The sequence below is a fragment of the Cygnus olor genome, chromosome 1 (assembly GCF_009769625.2).
Source record: "Cygnus olor isolate bCygOlo1 chromosome 1, bCygOlo1.pri.v2, whole genome shotgun sequence".
NCBI classification, from domain to species: domain Eukaryota; kingdom Metazoa; phylum Chordata; class Aves; order Anseriformes; family Anatidae; genus Cygnus; species Cygnus olor.
The window spans coordinates 111,554,275-111,577,003 of record NC_049169.1 but is presented as its reverse complement, the minus strand read 5'-3'; the positions used below and the strand labels follow the sequence as shown (position 1 = coordinate 111,577,003).

Below are 22,729 nucleotides of genomic sequence, written 5' to 3'. Positions count from 1 at the left end.
TCATGACCATTGGTTTGAGTTCATTAAATAGCTTCCAAAGGCAAACAGAAGCTAAATGTATGACACTGAGATATAGTATTTCAGAAAAGATGTTCACCAAACTGTGTGCAATACATCGACAACCATGTTCCTAGTTCCCAAGACAGTATTAAGATGTCCTAACCTAACATCAATAAAATAAAAATTTAACTTTATATATTTTCATAGTTATTAAATTGTCCAAGTACAATATAAGTACTTCAGGTACGCTGTCCCAGGGAATTATAGACTGCTGTGGATTATCTAAGAGACTGCTAATCTTGTTTTTGGATGAAATTCTAAGTTTTAGGTATTGCACTCTATGCATATAAACACAGAGCATATCCTTAATACTCTATCAATTGCCAGACCCATGTCCTTACAAAAGACTTTTCTTTCTTTTTCCTTAATACTGCGTAACTTCACAAAATGTCAGCCTTTGTCTTTTGTTACTGCTTGACAGATAATTCTGGAGTCACAATGAAGGTGTCGTGAGCTTAAAAGAAAAGGGTTACAACCTCTATATCTGTAACAAAGACATCAACGTGATCTCTACAGTTTCACTAGGCACTACAGTTCAACAGTTATTAGTAAAAAGTAAAGTGTCTTTAAAAGCAAAACTATTTTTCCCTTACATAGAATTTCACATTTCACCAAAGTTTTATTAGGCAGAATAAATTCAAATTCCTAACTGGAAACACAGTGAAATCAAGCAGTGCCTCCTATCCTGTGGAAAAAATGTACATTTCCATTTCACATCATAGTGAGGACATTAAAGACATTTTTTGCAAAACAACTTGAATGCATACTGGATGAAAAGAAAGCTGGTAAGATAGACAGTTCTAAAAGAAAGGTTGTGTAGAGGCACGTCTCACTTGAATCATCTATCCTTACCGTGTCAGACCCTGCAGCTTGTTCACACAAAAGGCTGAGGAGTCCTCCAGATGGATTTGAGTTCTTCCTTCTGCTCCTGCTTCAGATCCAAATGACTTTTGACTCCTAAAGCCAGGGATAAGAATGAGAGGCTGGAAGAAGCAGACAGACCTGCATGCTGCCCTGTCCCTCTTATGCTGTCTGACAGTAGCAGTCTGGCAGAATCACCCTAATGCCACCTGCTCTTCAAAACAGACCTCCCCAAAGACTTCAGCAATGTGGACTATTCTTGCCTCTTTCCATTTTTCTTTAGCTAATGACAAAAACAACTCCTCCCCACCAATCAGTCCTACAATGTTAATAGTATTCAACCCTAAAAAAAAAAAGGTTACAACATGATATCAAAAAGCTGAGATCATTGCTCAGTTCCCATGTTGTTAATAGCAATACTACATCCTCTAAGATAAAATCTCAAAGACAACTTGTAAAAATAAAACATAGCTTTCATGGTCTGCAATTAAACAGAAACATTCCAGTTAAAAACAGTGCACAACTCCCACAGATCTATTCTCTGCAATAACATATACCCTTAGATTTGTATGTAAAGGTTATTTTAATATCTACCACATACTTGAATTGTTTCCCCCTTAATTACTACCCATTTTACCTTCAGAAGAAATTTAATACAAGCATCATCAAGGATAATATTTTATTCTCTACCGATTTCTAGGCCATTCTCTTCAACATCCTAATCCTTTCACAGTAGTATCTGAAGTCATTCAGTTAACATTTGACAAGCTTGCAATGCCACCACTCATTACTGAAAACAAAATCAAAGTATGCCAACATAACACTAAACAGTATCTTTGTGTCTTCAAGTCAGGTAATGAGAAATAAAAAATACATTAACAGAGAAACAAGCCATTTCTTTCACACCGCTAAAACAAATTTAATAGTAAATCCACAACTTTGTTTAAAAATTCCATGCAATTTATGACTTGTGTACTGTTGGACAGATGCTGTGCTTGAGCCTAGCTTTCTGGTTTATGGAGACATGCATGCTACAGAAATCTTAAGCATCACTTAGCAAGTATTTGTAGACTTCCTTCCTCAGGTTTGTAGACTGTTTTACATTTTCTATCTGTGACTGAACAGCAAGATACCACAACAAGAGTCCTATTTCTTGTAAGATGAAAGAAGGATAAAATGTATCTCTCATTTGCAAGTTTTCAAAATTTGTTTTTATAGGACAGGATGTATGATGTGTTAAGTCAGAAACAGAATTCCTGCTGCCCTGAAACATCTCTCTCAAGAAAATAATCTAAACCTGTACTCGTTCCAGCTGGTCAATTTATAATGCAATTATTTGTTCAAGTAATTTTTTTAGGTGATGAACTGGATACGCAGCAGAGAAAGACAATACACATGGAAACTTCTAATTTCTAAATCTGACTTTTACAGAAAGCCAATTTGAAATAAAAAATGTAGAAAACTGATTTCTAATGGAAATAAAAGATAATCTCTCTGAAATAATGTGTTTCATCGTTATTTATTCACCAAGACAGCATAGTGGTAAAGCTGTAAGAGGAAAAGCAGAGTATAATGCTGGAAGCTGTAAAATTAAGCAGACCACTCAATACTTTATTCCCTTCAGGCGCCAGTGCCACCACTTCAATGGCTGGATATGAAATTTGCTTGACCATGTCCCATCAAGTACCGCTAATTAAACCCACAAGTCTATTTTTTTTCTTTTTCTTTTAATAATAGATGCTAGTGCTCAGGGAGGAAACAAAATTTACCTTTTCACTGCTGGACCTTTACTACATGCATCTGGGCCCCCCCTTTCAGCCTGTGGACCTGAATGGTTGTGGGGCCTGGGGTTTCGTTAGCTGAAGCCCCGCTGTCCTGGCAGCCAGCGGGGCCAGGCACAGAAGCTGCAGCAAATCCACCAGACATCACAGCCCCTCCAGCCTCGCAGCTGGCCTTACACATCCTTTTCGGGCAAGCCCAGCAAAGGCTAGAACACCAAAGTGTGTTAAGGGATGGAGTGAGCGCGCTGTGAAAAACTACTAATATGCCAGGGAAACCTCACGGGGGAAGGCTGTTTCACAAGCCTGGGAGAGAAAGCCTCGACAGAGGCACTTGCCATCAAATTATAGGGATACACTCAGGAGAACTAAGGCAGAAAAGGGGCTGAGACCTACAGGTGCGCGCGTAACATAAACCCACAATAACCAAAAGCGCGGCCGCCATTTTGTGGCTGCCGCCCCGCACTGCGCATGGCGCCGCAAGGCAGCCGGCCGGCGGCCCTCGGGCTCCCCTCGCCGGCGAGCTCGGGCGAGGGCAGGCGGCGGGGGAGACGTCCTTGGGCGAAGGGCAGAGGGGGCTGACGCCCCGCAGGCTTCCTTGCTGGCGCTCTGCAGCCCTCGGGTGTGCGGTGCTGTGAGGGGAGAAGGGGGGGAACGGCGGGCGGGGGGGGGGTGAAAAGGGGCGCGCTGCGGTGCGGGGAGCCTCCGCCCGCCCGACACAGCCGCGGCTGGAGGAGGGGGGGAAAGAGGTCGGGGGAAGGGGGTCAGCCTTTGGGGAAAAGGGGAGCAGTTGTTGGGGAATGGGGGACTGCTACTGGGGCTCTGGTGTCAGCAGGGTGTGTGTGGAGAGAGAGGGATTTGGGCCTTCTGGGGGGTGACCTTGTCCTTGTCACCCTACCCAGCCCCGTGGGTCACAGCACGGTTGCATCAGGTGGGGAATGAAAACCACCCCCTGGCCCTGTAACGGAGCGGGGTGAGGCCCGCGGTATTAAATGGGGTGTTCTCGTTGGCAGGGCGAAGGTCCTGGTAGTGAAGGTTCTGGAAGCGAAGCCTCCCCCTCCAGCCCATACTGCTGCAGGACTGAGGCCGCAGTCAGTCCTGATCGAACAGTACGGTGGGTGCTTTGCAGGAGTGCTGGATGTGAAGCGACATCTGTGATATTTTACCTCGTTCCTGTTTAAAGTGCACCCAGAGTTTAAAAGAGCGATGCTTTTTAGGTGTGTATTTAACGAGTACCGTCTGAATCAAAACAGTTTTGCTCATATGTTAGTCTTATTTAATCCTTTACAGCAGAACTTGGTAACGGCCCACAACCCAAGGGGTGTTTCAAGTTTCAATAGTTTTTTAAGCACAACTGGGTTAAAGTCAAATTAATGGATTTATGAGAAATTATGCTTCTGATCACTTTGAATTTCAAGGGTGTATTCACTGATTTTCCATTTAAGTAGTAGGTATGTGGAATTTATGGCCATATAGAACAATGATGATCTTTGCCAACCACCTACATGGAGAGAAAACAGTGTCTTATATACCATGTTATGTCAGTAATATCCATTATAAAAACCAGAAGCTGATAATTTCATACCTTACCTGTATCAAAACCAATTGGAAACATTCAAAGTAGATCCAGTCTTTCATCCAGTCCCACATACATTTCCTTTCCAGAAGGATTAGTGCAGAAAAGCAGTTTGTTATACGTAGAACATACAAACATTATTCATTACTTTAACTCAAGTTAACCTTGGTTTAATCCAGTTTTCTCTTTGGAAAGGAAGTTAGCAAAGGATCTGTTGCAACCAGTGATGAATCTGTAAAAGGAGACTCTTTTTATCACGATCAGCGTATGTGGCCTTTGTCTGTGAACTTTTCATCAATGAAGAGTAGTAGTTAGCTGATTTCTATAGGGTGTATCTTTCTACTTTTGATAATTTTTTTTATATGAATACATACCGTCATTTGCCAAAGGTGTTCCTTTTGCTGTTTCCCAAAATTACTCAGAAGCACTGGTATTCCTGACAGAATGAGACATTGCCTGCTACTGATGCGTTCCAAGTTCCAGATGTATAACCTTACGTAGCACAAATGAAGGAGATTGGACGCTAGGATGTGTGAGTCCTACTAGGATACAGTAGTTTATCTGAACACTACTTAGGTTATTACTATAAAAAAACAACAAGAGGGTAGTTTAATGAAATCCTTTAAGAATGCACCCGGTAGTAGATCTTGGGGCATTCATATATGAGAAGAGAAAATTCAGTTGACGACTGGATGAAGCTGTGTAGAGGAAAGGGGAGATATTTGCTTCAGCAGAGTTATTGCTCAAGAAAGCACATTTCCAGTTTATGTTGCACTGAGTTTGCAGAAAGGCAATAAAGCTTTGACCTGTTGGGAAGTAAGCAGTGCAAAACAAACCTATGCTGCTGTTGCTATGCCAGGAGAAAGCTGTATTGTGAATTAATTTTCATTTACATTGTAATACTATTTCAGTAGTAATCAACAAGAAATTCAGAATTCTGTGTTAGTCTGCAAAAGAAAGTACATTGTATGCTGTTTTGAAATTTTGTAGGGATTTCTTTAATACAACAAGTTAAAGATAAGATTTTAACAAATGATGTAAGTTCTTTTAAAAAGCATATTTATTACAATTTTTAAAAAATGTGTTTATAGGTCACTGTTTATAATGTAGCTGCATCTGAAGAAATAGGAAGTGGCTTTGTGTTATGCTGACTAACACCACAGGGCATCATTTAACGGCACATCAAGCAATGATTCCACGAATCCTGAAGCCATTTTCCTATATGTGTGGCAACAGAACGCTGTCGGGTTACAAACCTAAAAGCAATGTCAAGGCCTCGTACAAAATTCTTGAGCTTGAGGAAGGATGTTCCCTTGATGATATCAGAAATTCGTATCGAAATCTTGCCAAAAAATACCATCCAGACAGCGGTTCCAGCACGGCAGATTCAGAAGCATTTATTAAAGTAGAAGACGCATACAGAGTTGTGCTTAGCGATATGGCAAACAAAAAGAAATCAAATGAGAATAAGGAAGAGGAGGAGGAAGACCAGTTCAAAACAAAAGCACCACAGCACAGACACTACTTGAGTTTTGAAGGTGTTGGTTTTGGAACGCCAAGCCAAAGAGAAAAGCAATACATGCAGTTTCGAGTGGACCGTGCTACCGAGCAGGTGTTGGAATACCGAAAGCAGAAACTTGAAAGCCAGTACGTCGCGACTGACCTTATGAGAGCCAAGGATGTGAGAGAGAGCAAGAAGGTGAAGATAACTCAGGCAGTTGAACGGTTGGTTGAGGACCTCATCCAGGAATCAATGGCAAAAGGAGACTTTGACAACCTCAGTGGGAAAGGAAAACCTCTGCAGAAATTTTCAGACTGTCCGCATATCGATCCTATGACTCACAACCTGAACAGAATCCTGATAGACAATGGGTACCAGCCAGAGTGGATCCTGATGCAGAAAGAAATACGGGAAACTATCGAGCGATTAAGAAAGAGTATAGTGGCATCTAGAAGTAAGCTCGGAGAGCCAATGACGCCATACAGGCAAAAGCAGTGGAATCGTATTTGTGAGCAGTTTATGGAAGATATCAGGAAATTGAACAAAAGAATTGACAGCTTCAATTTAGTTGTTCCTATTCTGAGCAGACAAATGGTGCACTTCAGCGCAGACAAAGAAATCGTTCGAGCACAAAAGACTTATAAAGCTTTGATGGAAAACAAAGAAGCTCCTGATTCAGACACAAAGGGAGAGGAACAGGAAAATGTTAAAAGGTTTGGGTGGAAGTCTTCTCTATTTAAGTGGTTAAACCTTACATTGAAATAAGATAATATTAACTCATCTGTCTTGTTAAGATTCTGGATGCACTTTATCACTAAAACTTGTAGCATTAGAGAAATTCCAGATACACTGAAAATGTTAAATCCGCCTGTCTACCTGGCTATCATTACACCAGTTAAAAGGAATTGGGCTGTCTGATATTCAGTTGAGGGTGCTTAATGGATTTCTTTGTGACTACTGTTAAGGAACAAATAAACTCAGTTATCCTTCAGCTGATTTTACTTCTGATTAAATCAAAATTAATGCTCAACTTTTCTACTGTGGAATATAATTACTTTACAGTTATGTTATCTCTTCATGAAGTGAAACTAAAGCATAACAAAACATGTTAAGGACAAAGTGGAAGTAAAACTGTTACCGTTCCCTGTAGTTTGGCCTTTATCCTTCCTTATGTAAATGCTCACAGCTGATAAATTGTTGACAGGTTTCATGCATTTTTAAAAAATACATTAATTTCTTTAAGGTTACATTAAATGAGGATGGAGGGGGGTCTGGTTGTAGATTTGGACTGTTCATTCTGCTGAAGTCTATTTTTTTTAACACACAAGGAAGTCTCAGTATCCTAGCAAATAAGGAAGACTGGCCAAAACTATACCCTAGCCACAAGGCTTCTTGGAATGGAGAAGGGAATATTAATTTTTAAACATAATTGCTTGCACCATTTAAATATTTAAATAATGGTGGCATCAAAGAATTTATTATGAAATGTTGCTGTCCTACTAAAGTTCTGGGGCAGTGGCTGGGAGGGTGGCAAAGTCTCCACAGTGCCCGGTATTTATTTATGTTTAGTAACCTCTCTGCTCCCCACCCGGTCTGATTTTCCCAGAGGACTTTGCCCTTGACAAGGTGTCACTGGATATACGGGTATCTGTGTGGACCCCTTTCTTCACTCGTGCCCCAGTGACTCAGACTGTCGCTGTCTTCACCTGAGCAGTTCTGCTGTGCCTGCTGGTCGGGTGGGAAGGCGTCTCATGGGCGCTGGCACGCCACAGAGGGGAAATTTCCAGCTCAGAGGCTCAGAAGTTAAAGCTAGATAATGATCATAACCACCACCCTTTGGCAGATGTCTCAGCACCAACAGAGTCTGGATTCATGCGTTTGCATTTGGGCGGATGACGCTGCATGTGCTCCTTCTGGTCTTTGTGCTCTGGCTCATCTAGGTGAGGTCTTCATGTGCAGACAGAACATTATTTGTTGGTAGAATGGATCGATTGAATTATAATTACTAATAAATACACTTGCAAATAATTTATTGGTAAACACTACAGATCTTTCAAGCCTTTGCGATAATAATGACAAGATACTGAAGTGCTTTAGAAAGTAGGATTAATCTCAGCTTCCTGTAACATACCTTTTCATAGGAATTAAGGTGGCAAAACCAAGAAGTGCAGACATCTGTTGCCTGTTGGTCATGCCAGCGAGATGCTTGGGCTACACAGATACTTCTGCCTGGTGTTAAAAGGGATTAGGTCATGGCTATTTGCTCCTTTCTGCTGAGATTCAATTAGCAGGCAGTGGCACATTAGCAGTGCATGGATCAGTTGGGCCAGCCAGTAATAAATGTACTCCTCAGTAGCTCTCCACAGCTGTTCTCCAGGTCTGCAAAAATGGTAGGAAAGAATGGGTATCTTGCAGATAGAGGAGGTAAGTCCTGCATGTTGGTGAAGTGGGAACAAAGAGTGTGTGTAGCCTTGATAATGCCCCACAAGCTCCTTACTCACATTTAGCAACCTGTATGAACGATCTTTTATTTCAAAGTGCAATCTATGTGTTCTTGCAGTGAAAACTGTAAACTAAACATGCTTTTATGGAAGTCCTGTGGCCATAGTAATCTTAAAAAGATCAGATTTTGATTCTTGTTACATTCTACAGGAATTAGAACTGAATTGCTGTTTAAACTAATCTAGTGACAGATTAAAAAGAGTTAATTGCAAATCGAATTCATTGCACAAGTGTAAATAGAAACCCAGTTCCAATAAATTCACCTCTGATGGAATCCGGTTTGGCTCACAATGGAGATAAGTATCAGCAGTTTTAACATTTAAGTTGCCATAATGGATGAGTCAGCATGCTGAGTGATTTTTATGCTCCTTTTAAAGCTACTCGGTTTTAAATGGACTGGATGTGACCTGACTCTCAGCACTTTAAATCAGCCTCGTGCCGCTGTCGTGAAAAATTGCCAGGCACAAAATCTTCTTCATCAATGTTTAGTGCAACGATGATTAAAAAACTCCTCTAATTTTAATTTTTATTTGTCCCAGATGAGGGAAGGGGGTTACTTTTGCAAGGGGGTTATTTTTTTCCAGTTACTCTGACGTGACCAAAATCTTAAGAGCAGTGTATAGGCGGTAGTTCTAGAGCAGTCATGCCAAGTACTGCATGCAGATTAGAAAAGCCCAGGACGGTGGCCTTCAAAAGTCATTTTTCTGTCTGACACCGGATTGTTGATTTGAATTTGATATCTCAGCGCTGACCTCAGAAGGAAAAAAAATTAAACTGCTGATTCCAGACAGAAATACACGCTTAAATACAGCGGGCAGTCCGACTGCTGAGCCTCCCGAGCGGGAGCCCGCTCTTCCCGCTGAGGGACAGGGCTGAGGTGAGGAGGGAGGGGCCGCCCCCAACGCCCGTCACTCAGCCCCGCCCCCTCCGCTCTCCCGCGTGGGCCGCCGCGTCGCCCAATGGCCGCCTCTCCTTCCTCATCCCGCCTCCGGCGACGCGCGGCGCCGGCTTCCCATTGGCTGGCGGGCGCGTCGCTCAGCGGCTTCCCCTCGCGCTCCAGCCCCGCCTCCGGCAGCGGGCGGAAGGGCCCGGCGCGGCGCGGAGGGTACGTGGGGCCGTTGCTCCGCCGGGGGGGGGGGGGTGCCTGTGAGGGGACGGGGACGGCCGGAGCCTCCCTGGGGAGGACTGGGGGCTCGCAGCGCGCCCCGCCGGCTCTCTGGGGCGCCGGGGGACCGGTACCGGAGGTACCGGGGCGCCGTGAGGGAAACTGAAAGCGAAACTGCGCGGGGCCGTCCGGGGGGGCGGGCGGGAGCGGCGGGGGGGCTCGGCGGGGGCGCGGCTCAACGCCCGGTTCGGCCCGGTGCCCGCGGGAGGCAGGGGGTGCGGCCTCAGGGTGCTCATCCTGCCCCTGCCCCGGGTCGTGCCTTCCCCTCAGGGAGCGGGAGGCCCCGCTCTGTGGTACCGGGGGGCTCCCGGGCCCTTTGAGGCAGCTTCCTCCGGGATCTCTTTCTGTGTTTCTTTCTGTGCTCCCTTGCCGCTGCTTTAACGTTTTGTCCCAGCCGGCTCAGTGCATTTCAGAGAGAGGCTGATTCAGCTTTTGAGCTCAACTTCTCGTGTGGTATGTTGTCATTCTGCTTCGTTCACCGAAATAACACGTTGCTAGTTCTAACCCGAGTGCTGGAACCCGCCAAGTGTTATTTCTACGGAGTATAAACGTCCTCGTTATGTTTCAGTCACCAATTCGTTCTTGCCAGTGTTCTTCTTGTGTTCCTGTTTACTGGACGTGAGAAATGCTTCTTGAGAGCCTGTCTGCCCACAGGAGGAAAAGGGGAGGAGACAGATCATAGGAAGGGCATCAAAGGACAGCTAATGCAAGGGGTTCACTTGTTTTCTTGCTGTGAAGTATGTGGAGGTAAAAAGTTTAAACCCGGAGAGTGAGTTTTGCACCTTTATTCAGGTAAAAAAAGTCCAGCGCCTGTCTTTGAGAACTTGAAAACATCCTTCTGAAAATTCAACAGGGTTCTGTCCGTATAAAAGGATGTATTTGGGCTAAAACCTACGTCTGTGCCATGTTAACCTGTCTGAGGGTAGTCTTCAGCCTTGCTGCTGTGATTTTGGTGGAGACTCAGCTTCGCAGTGCCGCAGACCTTTTGCGGCTGAGGTATAGCTTATTGTTTCCTTCCTTCCCTGCTGCTGCTGGTGTTGAGAAGCGACACCTACAGAACACCGCAGACCGTGCTGTGTAGCAGCTAGCTGTTTGTTCAGCAACTTGTGAGCGGGTGGCCAACCTGTCACACTCGGGCTGGCTCCATACTCTCAGTCCCTTCCAGCGCGTCTGAGGCGCACTTTGCTTCCCTGCTAAACGAAGGCACCTCCAGTATGGGGAAGTTGTTGGTTGGACCTCGGGCTGGACGAATTGCTCCAGCGCCCTGCGGTCTGCTTCCTGACGTCTGTTGTTCCGAGAACCCCGCAGCCCTTACTCATCATTCCCTCTGTCGGGTGCACGTTCGGTCAGAGATGGCCATGTCCTCTTGCGGAGAGGAGTACCCGCGCCTCGGCTGCTGCACGAGGCTGGCATTCAGTAACTCAGGAAGAGGTGCTGTTATCACCACTTGCCAGCCGTGTATCTGTAAAGACTGTACACAGAGAATAGAATCGTAGGGAGCTATTTGAGAGAAATGCTTAATTATTTTTACTGTTAACTGGGGCTCTCTTGAATTACTTCTGTGAAAGACTCTGTTGCAGGTTTCTGGATAGCATCAGTTAATGTTTAGATCATACTATAAAAAGGCCAGTGGCATTACCCCCTCTGCTCCCCGTTACTGCCAGTTGTACTCTTGCAGTAAGCTTCCTCTGTGAAATCAAAGCTTGTTTCTAGCACTAGACACATGTAGAAATCATTCTAGACTTTGTCTTTATCCTGCTGCAGGTTCTCCGTGCCGTGTATCTCCATGCTTGCCATTCCAGTGAAACAGGAAAATTGCGTAGTCGGTTACACATCTTTGCTGTAGAAAGGCTGCCAGCAGATAGTGTTTATCTCATCTAGTCACGGTATCTCGGGTGCTTCTCTTCTGAGCACAGACAGAAGATTAAAGCAAAGTGCAGGTTTGTGAGCCGGTATCAAGCGCCAAAAATACAATGTTGATAAAATAAGATGCTTTGGCAGAAGGCTGTCCTGAGAAAGTATTAAAAAAAAAAAAAACGAACTTTGTACTGCTCTCCCTAGCTTCACTCTTTTGTCACTAATGCAGTTGTGAAAAGTCCATTTAATATCCAAGACAATTAAGTATTGAGAAAGGTGTTGTCTCAGACTTTTGAAGTGAGCAAAACACCTCTGTTTTGTCACCCAGTGTTTAAAAACTCTCAATAATAAAGGCAGGTTTGTGTAGTGATGTTATCTGTAAAGTTTATCGTTACTGACTTTGTAGAGTTGAAGGGGTCTTAGGATAGATGCTAGCTGTTGTGGTTTTTTTGTGCTGGAAGATGGTTTCACTATTTTAGCTGACAAAACAGACTCGATAACCCCTTGAAGTCGCAGAAGGGAACGACTGGTTTTGTTTCATGTCAGCCTTTTGATCTGGAGCATTTTGGTAGGGGTAACAAGATTTTTTCCTGCAGCTCTGTGGGAACGATCCAGGCTCTTTGTTGAGTATCACAGGATCGCGGCGTGGCTGAGGCTGGCAGGGAGCTCTGGAGGCTCAGGCAGGGCCCCCCGGGGCAGGCTGCCCAGGACCAGGTCCTCGTGGCTTTTGGGGATGTCCAAGGAGGGAGACGCCACAATGTGGTTAGATATGTTAATGTTGTTTAAATGGTCTGTTACAGGAAAAACTCCGGGGGAAAATACAGCTTCGGTCACTCCGAAAGTGACAGAAAGTGTAATTACAAGCAAGATAACACCTTTGTTAGTGTTTGTAACTGTGTTCAGTAGAGGAAAGAACAGAGCAGCGCATATGTCTAGGTGGTTACTCCTGCCCGTGGGCAGCCAGACCGCAGGGTGAGATCCGTGCAGCCTGCAGCGATGGGAGCCGTGAGCTGTATCCCACTGTGGGTGACCGAGTATGGGAGGAAGAGAGGATTACTGCAGGATGAGCTGGGGATTACTGCACAGCGAGATAACGCTTCCCGGGACTGGCGAGGAACAAACGAAGTACGTAGGGAACCCTTCTGAGAGGAGAAAAGTTAGGGCTGCAGGAACAGTTGTAAATCTGTGTTAGGACAGCACGGCAATTTTGTGTGACAGCTGCAGAAGGAACAGGAATTTGAAAATCGCTAGGTGAAAGTGTGATCTAGGAAAATAACCGTACGGTTGAGCCCAGATATTTGACAGATGTAAGGTAATTTTGGGACTGGTTGATTATAATGCTTCGAGGTAGCATCATAACCGTGGATGGATTTCTGGAAGTCGTTTCAGGAGGACAGACAAGTTTTACATCTTATTCATAGGAGGTGGCCTTCGTTTGTAGTATAGGCAAACTTAAGCGTGGCTGTGAGTCGCAGCTAAACAGAAAACAGTAAATATTCCAACTTCTGACACTCAAACTGTATCTGTTAATCACCTCGGTGTGAGAACAGCGGTCGTGTAGCACAGAATCTGTTACAGCTGCTGTCTCACCACATTGTTTGAGGACTTTGTTGTTTCAGTGCTTGCCTTATAACACTGCTCAACTTTGCTTTTTGTGTATAAATCTGACCATGTTTATAATCCTGTGACTGATCCTCCGTCTGCAAAGCGGGACGTTCTTTGCCCTTAGTAGTTAGTGGATTCACTGAGTTGATTTCTTTTCCCCTGTGATAGAAAGGCACTGTATTATCTTTCTTGTTTGGAGACTGGGAGTATGCGTATCTTATCCAGGATTCCTTAGGCAGACTCAAAGACCAAGTTCTGTTCTGCATATGAAGTCCTGTTGTATGCATCTTGCTCTTTTTTAACTTCCAATGCCAGAGAGGGTTATGGTTTAAGGGTGAAACTTAGATTGAAATATTTGCTCTTTTTGCACCTGCTTTTTTACTTTAATTTTTGTGTTTCTATACGTTTAAATAAACAGTATATTCTATTGAATTTCTCTTCCGTTTCAGACACGATGCTTTGTGTGTGCAATGCTTAAGTGTTTGGCTTGTGTGCAGATTTTATTTTGTAATTCTGTTTGTGAGGTAGGTTGCTTCGTTAAATGTAGCTCAATAGAACACCCATATAATATATCGAATATTTAATAAGGTACCAAAAAAAAAAAAAAAAAAAACACGTAGTTTGAAGATGCTTCTGACAGTTTGTCAAACATCTCAAGATTTTGCTATTTAGCATTAACTACATTTTTGGCTGTGTTTCAGGTACTTAGGACACGGCTGTTGATGGAAGAATTCATGTATAAGTACAAACTAAGTAAGGCAATCTAATCTTTGAGGACATGGCAGGGTTCTTAGATAATTTCCGGTGGCCAGAATGTGAGTGTATCGACTGGAGCGAAAGAAGAAACGCCGTTGCTTCAATAGTTGCAGGTGTATTGGTAAGTTATGAGTGCGTGGGCACTTGTCCCTCCTTGAGAGGAGGTGAATCATAAATAGGTTAAGAAATTTGGAGATATGGCATATAGTTGCATGTTGTTTGTTTGTCTGTTTTAAAGTTTCACTTCTAACTGCACCTTAATGCAATATATTTATTTCTTGGATGGTTTTTGGTTAAGTGTAATTGTTAGCCAGCTTTTTTATGGATCACATGAATTTGCATTTGTCTGATAACGATAGACCAGTTCGGCTATCTCTTCTTCAAAAAAAGATTGAAGTTCCTAGTGCGTTTTTGGCATAACTAGATACGTTTGAACACTTACAAGATATAAAGTATGTATAAAGTATGTTCAGAATCTCAATTCTTGTTCTTAAGGTAGTACAGGGAATTTAGCCATACACTGAGATGTAATTTGAATAGAAAATGTGACAGATTTTCAAATGCTTCTGTGAGAATATCTATGTTAAGGCATATGCAGAACTTGCTTATCAGATTTAGAGTCTGATGTGAAGCTAGTAGCTTTCTAGAGCTGTTTATATGTGGTAAAGGAAAATTAAAGCAATAGTATGCCCGTACATTTGACATGTTTTGTCTGTCAGTCTCTGTACCCTTCTGGCCTCATAATACTGGTTATTTTATTTTAAGTTTTTCACAGGTTGGTGGATAATGATAGATGCTGCAGTAGTTTACCCTAAGCCAGAACAAATGAACCACGCGTTCCATACCTGTGGGGTGTTTTCAACACTAGCTTTTTTCATGTAAGTGTATATAAAGGGAATTCTTTATTTATAAAATAAATATGAGCTGTTAAACGCAGTTTTTACTAGCCCATGTGCATATGGTAACACTGGGAATCTCTTGGTTATAAATTACTTATGAGTAATCTTGTACCTTTTTGCACGGCAGTGTTACAGCCTTTTTTCTTTTATCTGTGGCCTTTGTGTCTGTTTGTTCATTGTTCCTTCTGTTCCCCCCCACCTGTTTAAGGTAAATTGCTTTTCTTACGCGCTCTGGCTGAATGTAAGAAAGCCGACCTTCCTTTATGCAAGTGGCTTTCTAGAATAACTGTTTGGGTTCCTAGCTCAAAGTTCAGGTATTGCTGCCTAATTGCTTACCTGAACGTAAAACATTTGTGGTTTTCCCTGTTTTGAATCAATTTCTACAGCTGTCTCTCTGGCCCAAAACTTCTTCAAATAGGAGAGGATAGTGGTATTATTGTCATAAAGATGTAAATGTGGCAAGCTTGAGGGAGAAGTAATAGTTTTTACAGAATCGTCCAATACTGAAGAAAATATAAGATGTTTTTGGATGTTCAAGGCCTTCTTAATGCTTGATATTTTGGAAGTTTTTTTTTTTCTACAGCAGCGTAACTTGTTTTAAGAAAATATGTTGTCCTTATGGGGCATGTCTCACTTGAATATTTGTGGTATTCATTGCCAAGTAGAGCAATTCAAAAGCAACTTGTATCGCAAGCAAGAGACCGCCGTGTTACTGGCTATTATTATTCCTGAGATTTAGGGTAAAGGTTCTGCAAGAATGTGATTTTCTTGAAATCCAGTTGGAGTCCTTCCATTAAGGGAGGTGTAGCAATGTGTGTGGCTGTACAGAATGCCAGTAATTTTCCAGGAATTTGTTGCATCTTAAAAAAAACACCCCTTCCAACCCCCCCCAACCCCCCCCCCCCAAAAAAAAAAAAACAAAAAAAAAACAAAAAAAAAAAACAAAAAAAAAACACTGGCTTTTTACTTAGGATTTTTAATTGATTTTCTAGTAATCTGAAATATCTACACTTCTTTGTTCCTAGGATAAACGCTGTATCAAATGCTCAGGTGAGAGGAGACAGCTACAGTGACGGATGCTTAGGAAGAACAGGTAAATTAACTCTAAATTCATGCTGAATTGAAAGAAGGATTATTTAGGGCTTTTTTGGTTTTGAGTGGCGGTTAGATAAATAATCTGAAGCTAAGGAGAGGAGAAAACTCCTGAGAAATTATTTTCTGTATAAAATTAACACTTGAAGGTAAGTACTGTCTTTGTTAAGAAAGTGAGCTTGGGAAAATTTGACTTCTGTATAGCTTGAGCTCCTAAACTCCTCTGCATGTCCTGTGCAGCTGTTCCCAGAAATAAATTTCTGCCTTGTGGCAAGCTATGGGGCTTGAGTTCAGTATGAATTTCTTATTTTAGAATGCATTGCAAACATTGTTTTCTCTGTGTGTCACCCATTGTGTGGTTTCTCCGGGCCTGCTGTCCTCCCTCTACGTTCATCCATAATTCCCTTACGGTGTGGAACCCAGCATCTGTGTTTGCGTGATTTGCAGAATGCAATCTGGTAGAATTTACTGATTTCGAGTTAGTGTTTGATGCTTTCCTGCATTTCATTCTTCAGTCTGCTTGTGTGAATCTTTGCACGTAAATATTTTCCCTTTCCCGTGAGCGAACAGGTTGGTTATTTTCAATGGCATCCCCCTCCGTTTTGAGCAGGTAATGTGTCACAGTGCAGGACCCCCGTATTTCAATTCATATCCTGCCCTGACCTTTACTTGAGGAGGATGGCATGTCAGACAAAGGGACCTCTTGGGTCATTGAGTAAACTGGCAGATTTCACCCCTCTGGAAATATCTTTCTGAAGTAAACACAGGAAGGGTTTGTTTTATGTATTTTTTAGTATTTTGTAATACTAAATTTGTAAATATTATGTATTTTCTAGGTATTTTTTTATAGTTTTTGTATTGGAATGCCATCCTTACCTCAGAAAAACTATAGCTTTGGCAAAGTACCTTATAATTAGTCCACTTACAAGTTATGTTAAATGTTGTTACAGGCGAGGAGATATTTCTGGTAATTGTGTCTGCTCATTAAAATATGCTTGCTAAAATCCAGCTGCTATCTGCTGTACTAAAGAGGGCAAATTTTGGGTTCTGTTGTCGTTGATACTGGTTTAACCCTTTCCATTTGGACCTTCAGCAAGACTGTGTCGGATCAGCTGTCGCTACGGATGGTACTCTGCATGGTTCTCAGAGATTTTACTGTTTCCTGCAGGTGCTCGTGTCTGGCTCTTCATTGGCTTTATGCTGATGTTTGGTTCGCTTATTGCTTCAATGTGGATTCTTTTTGGAGCCTATGTTACACAGAGTAAGTTTCCTTCTTGGTTAGCTTTTTAGCAAAGAGATGGGCTTTGCTGCTCTTCTGGGATGATCATCAAATCTGACGCAAAGTACTCTGCTTCAGTTTGGTATCTATCTTGTTATATAGTGATTTGTTTAAGAGCTCTTTTTGACTTTTCTTTTTTTTGCTGTATAATGAGAATGTGAAAATCTTTTGGACCCTTCACAGTCCCTTACTGTATGGATATGAGAGATGCTTGAGGGAGTTGAAGTGAGGAACAACCACTATGAACCATTTTAAACAATCCAGGTATAGAACACTTGGGTATATAAAATATACACACTGGTAACTAATTGTGATTGTAATTCAGGAATTACTATCAAGTTGTATATAGAAAAAAAAAAACAAACAAACTGAATAACAAACAACACCAAGCCCTTCACTGAAATCTAAAATCATTTTTAAAAATTACAGGTTGTCTTCTGGTGTTGAAGTTTATTTTACTTACATAGAAAGTACTTTTGCCATCAGCTGAAAGGCAGAATATCAGAAGAATGAAAGTGTGGTCTGTTGTTGCTAGAACAATGCCATCTAGTTTTGTAGCCAGAGAATAATACTGTGAATAGTGTTGTAGGTACTTTTTTCTGTACAAAAGAAGTTAATATTTCCTTTGTTACTTACTTTACAGACACTAATGTTTACCCTGGATTAGCAGTGTTTTTCCAAAACGCATTGATATTTTTCAGGTAAGTTATCTGGGTGAGTCTCTCCTTCCAAAGGGGCATTGCACTCGCCTGCTTCCATTATGCATGGTTACCCCAGGAAAATTAATTGTAACTGAGACTGACACCGGACTTGATCGTCTACAATGTGGAGCTTGCTACTCACAGTGCAGGACTCCAGTATTTCAGTTCGTTACCCAGCCTGACCTTTACATGAGGAGGATGGCATGTAAGAGACCTCTTGGGTCACTGAGTAAACTGACACTGTACAGAGAACTGAGGTGGCGTCAGTCATTCTATAAACCGACCAAACTATTTCTTAAAAACTTTTTTTTTAAACTCTGCTACCTTTCTCTACCATTTCCTCCAGTGTTTAGAAACAATGCTGTATTTACTCCTTCTCAGAGATAAAGAGAGTACTATTCAGAGAGGGTCTTCATTCCCCTCATGCTCTTGTTGGCACAGCTCTTTATGATCTTATTGAATTTACAGCTCTAGAATGTGGATGACCAAAGGTACAGATAGTATTCTGGGTGTGATATTGTCAGTGTCTTTGGATAACGGCAATAATACTTTCACCTCTACTCCAAATACCTTGGCATATATCTTAATAGCAATAGGTGAGACATCCTATTGCTTTTTTCCTGACTATTTCATAACAATGATTTGATGGTCTGATAACTGATACACTTAAACTTGTTTCTGCTGGATGAACTTTCAGTTACGATGAGTGATAAAATCTTCCTCTATGACCATAATGGTGCGCTCTGTAATATTAAATCCATTCATTTTATTTCTCCTAACGTCATTAAGTGCCTTATATGACACTTTGCAACTATGTGCATCTATACCAGCTCTTTTTATATGTATAATGCATTCTGTAATATATGAATTTGATTAATTCAAGACAATAAAAGCATTAGTCTAAGTTCAAAGATCAGTCACTGAAAAAGTTCCCAGCACTTCCTCTTTTGGAAGTTCTCACTCACTTAAATTACCATGCTAACAATTTTCCTTCTAGTACCATATCAAATGCTTTGCAGTGATCCAGATCAGCTGGCTCTGCTGTGCTGCCTTGTTGGGAAAATCAGTTCTGTTCTTGCAGAAAAGAGCAATTCTTAACTTTCTTCTGCAGTCTTGCACATGATTAAAGTGGGATGGACACCAGTGGAGATAGATTTTTGAGAATAGTTTCAATCCACTTGAAATTGTCAGTCTGATTTCAGTAGTTTGATCTGAGGCTGTTCTTTGTTTCTGAAAGTGTCTTTCCCTAGTTTCTATTGTACTCCGTATGTTATATATCTTTATTTCTTCTCTTTCATCTTTTAAAATTTGTTTCCTAGGTATAAATTGTGAGACAAACTACATATAAAAAAAAAAACTTTTTTTTTTAATCCCACTACTTACTTTAAGCAGTAACACTTGAGATTTTCATCTGTTGCTGTAGATTCCTTTCCTTGGACCAGATCTGGGTCAATCCGTGATGCTCTTCTCAATGTCCGTGCCCAAAACTTTTGTTTTGATTGAAACGCTCTCTTCCATTAATGCTGGCTCATAATACCTTTATTCCTTGAACTGTGCATCTCCTTCAGGACTTTGCTTCAGCCCCAATTGTTACTCTGCTAGTTTTTTACTTAGTTTAGCATGCTGTATTAATAGTTCTCTTCACTAGTTAATTGCCTAGGTGTCTAGCTTATTTTTTACTTCTTACTGTTGTTCTCTTTGTTGTATTTTTCATCTCCCCTTTTACGATTTAGTATGGCTGTGCCCTTCTACCTTAGAAAAAAGAAGTATAAGGAACAATAAGGAAATGATGTTTGTTTTTGTTTAGACTTCTTTTGATTCAGAACAATATGCAATTGCATCCAGCCTTTTAAAAGGAATTGTACTGCAAGACTGGCTATTTTTAGTTGAGCAGTTGCTTCAGCTGGATCTCATGGTTTTAGTAATGCATAGTGAGTTAAATATAAATACAATAAATAGATACAGACTTGAAGAAAAGTTAAGGTTACTGGAGAGATGTTGATGTTGCAGTGGAAACAGTGTAAGAGTGTATGCTTATTATTAAAATGACCTTTTCTACCTTATGTATAGCCTGATTTATTTTTTTTTCTTCTTTAGCACACTGATCTACAAGTTTGGAAGAACAGAAGAGTTATGGGGATGAGCGCTCACGTCTAGCACTGTCTATTCCGTAGTTGCTATGTTGTACTCAGTATGTAGATATACTTACATTTATTTGTTCTTGTTTTGCTTTCTAAATTGTACGAACTGAGACAAATTATGGTTTCTGTAATAAGCTCCCTCTTTTCATAGAACAGATTTGTGAATATGTACATATGACTGTATATATCTTAAAAAGGGAAAGTCAGGCTTTCTTTCTGAAACCTTCAGGCTCATTTCTTCAAATACATGAGTTTCCATCAACTCTTAAGACTTGATCTTCCAAACCCTCACGTGTGAGAGATTTTGGTCAACCTACAAGTGAATAAGCAGGATAAAGCCTGTACCCTGTGAAAGGGGTTGTTATTTTTATGTGTAGTTTAGCTATAGCTCATTTTTCAAGAGTTGACAGCAAGGGCTGCTTCTGTACCTGAAAGGGAGTAGTCAGCTCATGAAAGTGACTAGGCTAAGCCTGAATTTTGTGAGGGTAAGTTCTATTGTATGCTGAGATAAGGGTTGATTTTTATATTTTTCTGAACAGTTATATAAAATTCTTAAGTAGCTATTTTTTTGTAAAAGGTTATGAATTTTTAAACGAGGCCCTATTTTAAGTAGGTTCTGCATGGCAAACCAACTGTTCTTGACTGATTGCTATAGCACAAATGAAACTTGGTAGCAGCACAGAATTAATTTCATGCTGCTCAGTGTAATAGATAACAATTAGCATTTACTGTATTTACTGGAATTTAAAAACCCTGAAACTGATGCCAATCACACTTCAGGAATATAAATAATAAATGCGAGTCACATTAACATCTTTAAAATTATGCTAGCATAGATTTTCTTCAGGGGATAGCTTTTTGCTGATAAACGAACAGTTATCCTGCTGCCTATTACCTTAGGTAACGATAAAGGTGAGCATTTCAAATGGGAATACACTATATGTATTTATTGCTGACAATCTTACATTGAAATAATTGCCAGTTTTAGGGCTGCCACTTGCCCCAGTTAAAATGTATCCCCTAAATCTCATGGGCACTTTATGGGAATGCATCCATTATTGAAATCCAGTTTCTTCTAGCTAGTGCACACAGACAGGGAGAACAGTGATGTTTTATAGCTTTGGACTGATCTTACGTATTCATCTTGCTGATGGTGACTTCCTTGTAAGTTCTCTGTGTTTTTAAAGCATTCAAATCTACATTGTGTCTAAAAGCTTTTATAACTTTCCATGTATCAAGATTGCTGACCAAATGGCATTAACCTTCAGAATGTAATTTATGTGCATGGTTACTGTATACTGTTAGTCATCTAATTGCTCCCTTGTGGGAATCTTTCCAGTGGACAGAATATGAAGCAAATAACTGCAGCTGAAATTGTGCTACTGGCTAGACTAACTTCTATCCTGATTTCATCATCCGGCAGTGAGTTACGAGATATTCACTGGTGTTCATCATAGCTTTGTACATAAGTTGTCTGTTTGGTTGTAATTCCAGAAAACTGCAATAAACTTTATCTTATGTTCTCCAGATAATGAATTTCACAAGATAATTGTACAGTCGTAGTCCATTAATAGCCCAAGTAGTACTAACCTTTAAGCAAGTCTGACACTTGCTTATACTTTATAATTAAAACCAAGGTTTTTGTTTCCAGTTCTGTCAGTTTCCTGTTCAGTAGCCCAGGAATATGTATTGGCTTTTTTACTAAGTGAGAAACAAATGTAGCCTTTCACAGTAACTTGCACAGGGCAACCTGAGGTAAGCGCTTAACTCTGCAAGAACTTCCCGTTGTGCCTTAATGCAAGTTCCTAGTTAAAGTTTTAAGGGTGCCACCAGGTGAAGAGCTTCTTTCTGAGGGTACCTGCATTTTCTACCAGAAGTTTGCTTCCCTGCAAATAGTTCCTGAGCATCCATCCCTTCTGATTTTAGGGAATTGGAATGGTCATGCTCTCTTTAGCTGCTGAGAGGAGAAAAGAGACAGCAGGGAAGAACTCTCTTCCCCTGTCCTGAGCTCAGAACAGCTGTTGTGTAAGAATCACACAGGCATTAATCAGACTAACTCCAGGTCCATGTTTACACTGCAGATAGTTCAGCAGAGTCCAAGATGAACAGTGATTACTCAGTTTAAGTTTTATGCCTTGACCAGCTGCAGTTGTGAGGCTAACCTTTGAGTTACCCCTAACAAAAGTTTTTTTTCTCCCCCCCCACTTTGGCCTATTTCTGTAAGAAATACTAAATAACCATCTCTAACAAAAGTTTAGTACACAGTCTGTGTAGTAAAGCTTATTCAGCAAGTTGTATTTTGTATTACCAAATATTCACATAAGATGCTTTAATTGCCTTCTTATTTATGTCCTGCTTTATGCACATAGGTTGTTCCTTTGGGGAGCCTGTGAGTCTTTGTGTGTTCTTACCAGACTTGAAGCTAAGCCTTCAGATAATCCCCTTGTCTTGGCACGGTGTCTAATCACACTGCGTTAGTGTAGCTCTTCCAGGAACCAGACTGAGGAAGCTTCTGCAAACTGTTACTGACTTTTGACACCAGTCTTGTGTGTTCCCAGAAGGGGTGGGACAGCAGCAGCCCTGATACCTACAGCTGTGGCAGTGACTGGCTCCATTAACAGCTATAAGTATCCTGCGGAAGTCACTTGCAAACAACCAAGCAAATTTATTTTATTTCATTTTTCTAAAAACAAGTTGTAGTAGAAAGTCAAACATCTTTTGTGGGATAAAACCAATCTTTTTTAGTATAGAAGTGGTTAACTTAGGCACCTTCTAGACCCCCCCCCCCCCCCCCCACAGGATTATTATGCATGGCTTAATTTGTGGTCTTGCTTCTGCTTTGAGGGCCTCAAAACAGAACCCCCAGTCACCACGTGATTCGCAGGACTGGTCTGCTCATCAACAAGATATTTTTTTAGTGTCTAATCGTTATTGATGCTTTTATATAGATGCTGAG

At 41.4% G+C, this 22,729-nt stretch overlaps 3 protein-coding genes across 19 annotated transcripts in view; 2 read left to right on the top strand and 1 right to left on the bottom strand.

The window, feature by feature from the left end:
• Nucleotides 1-9,218, bottom strand: part of LOC121064108 (trifunctional purine biosynthetic protein adenosine-3-like) — a 32,860-nt gene extending 23,642 nt beyond the window's left edge. The window contains exons 1-2 of one of the 3 annotated variants that reach the window (XR_005816343.1): nt 7,908-9,218; nt 913-1,017 (exon numbers count right to left, since the gene is read on the bottom strand). Coding sequence is in view for 2 of the 3 variants with exons in the window: in XM_040545321.1 (XP_040401255.1) it covers nt 913-1,017; nt 7,908-7,969 (167 nt within the window). In the remaining variant the exon portion in view is untranslated. The remainder of the gene's footprint in view (nt 1-912; nt 1,018-7,907) is intronic. The other 2 variants (XM_040545321.1, XM_040545320.1) reach the window with 2 other exon arrangements.
• Nucleotides 3,145-6,764, top strand: DNAJC28 (DnaJ heat shock protein family (Hsp40) member C28). 7 transcript variants are annotated; one of them, XM_040545328.1, is made up of 3 exons: nt 3,145-3,218; nt 3,713-3,813; nt 5,367-6,764. In XM_040545328.1, the coding sequence occupies exon 3, from the start codon at nt 5,420-5,422 to the stop codon at nt 6,539-6,541; it is 1,122 nt and encodes a 373-aa protein (XP_040401262.1). In that variant the 5' UTR covers nt 3,145-3,218; nt 3,713-3,813; nt 5,367-5,419; the 3' UTR covers nt 6,542-6,764. The 7 variants fall into 7 exon arrangements, with proteins under 7 accessions (XP_040401262.1, XP_040401261.1, XP_040401258.1 ...); XM_040545327.1 differs by having other exon boundaries at nt 3,713-3,916; XM_040545324.1 differs by having other exon boundaries at nt 3,180-3,321; nt 3,713-3,808.
• Nucleotides 9,219-9,261: 43 nt separating the features above from the next.
• TMEM50B (transmembrane protein 50B) lies at nt 9,262-21,300 on the top strand. 9 transcript variants are annotated; one of them, XM_040545337.1, is made up of 8 exons: nt 9,263-9,383; nt 13,607-13,782; nt 14,427-14,539; nt 15,586-15,653; nt 16,821-16,913; nt 17,575-17,632; nt 19,730-19,823; nt 21,113-21,300. In XM_040545337.1, the coding sequence occupies exons 2-7, from the start codon at nt 13,684-13,686 to the stop codon at nt 19,773-19,775; spliced, it is 477 nt and encodes a 158-aa protein (XP_040401271.1). In that variant the 5' UTR covers nt 9,263-9,383; nt 13,607-13,683; the 3' UTR covers nt 19,776-19,823; nt 21,113-21,300. The 9 variants fall into 9 exon arrangements, with proteins under 9 accessions (XP_040401272.1, XP_040401271.1, XP_040401268.1 ...); XM_040545334.1 differs by adding an exon at nt 11,208-11,383 and having other exon boundaries at nt 9,294-9,383; nt 19,730-21,300; XM_040545336.1 differs by lacking the exon at nt 9,263-9,383 and adding exons at nt 9,386-9,522; nt 11,208-11,383 and having other exon boundaries at nt 19,730-21,300.
• The last annotated feature ends 1,429 nt before the right edge of the window (nt 21,301-22,729 follow it).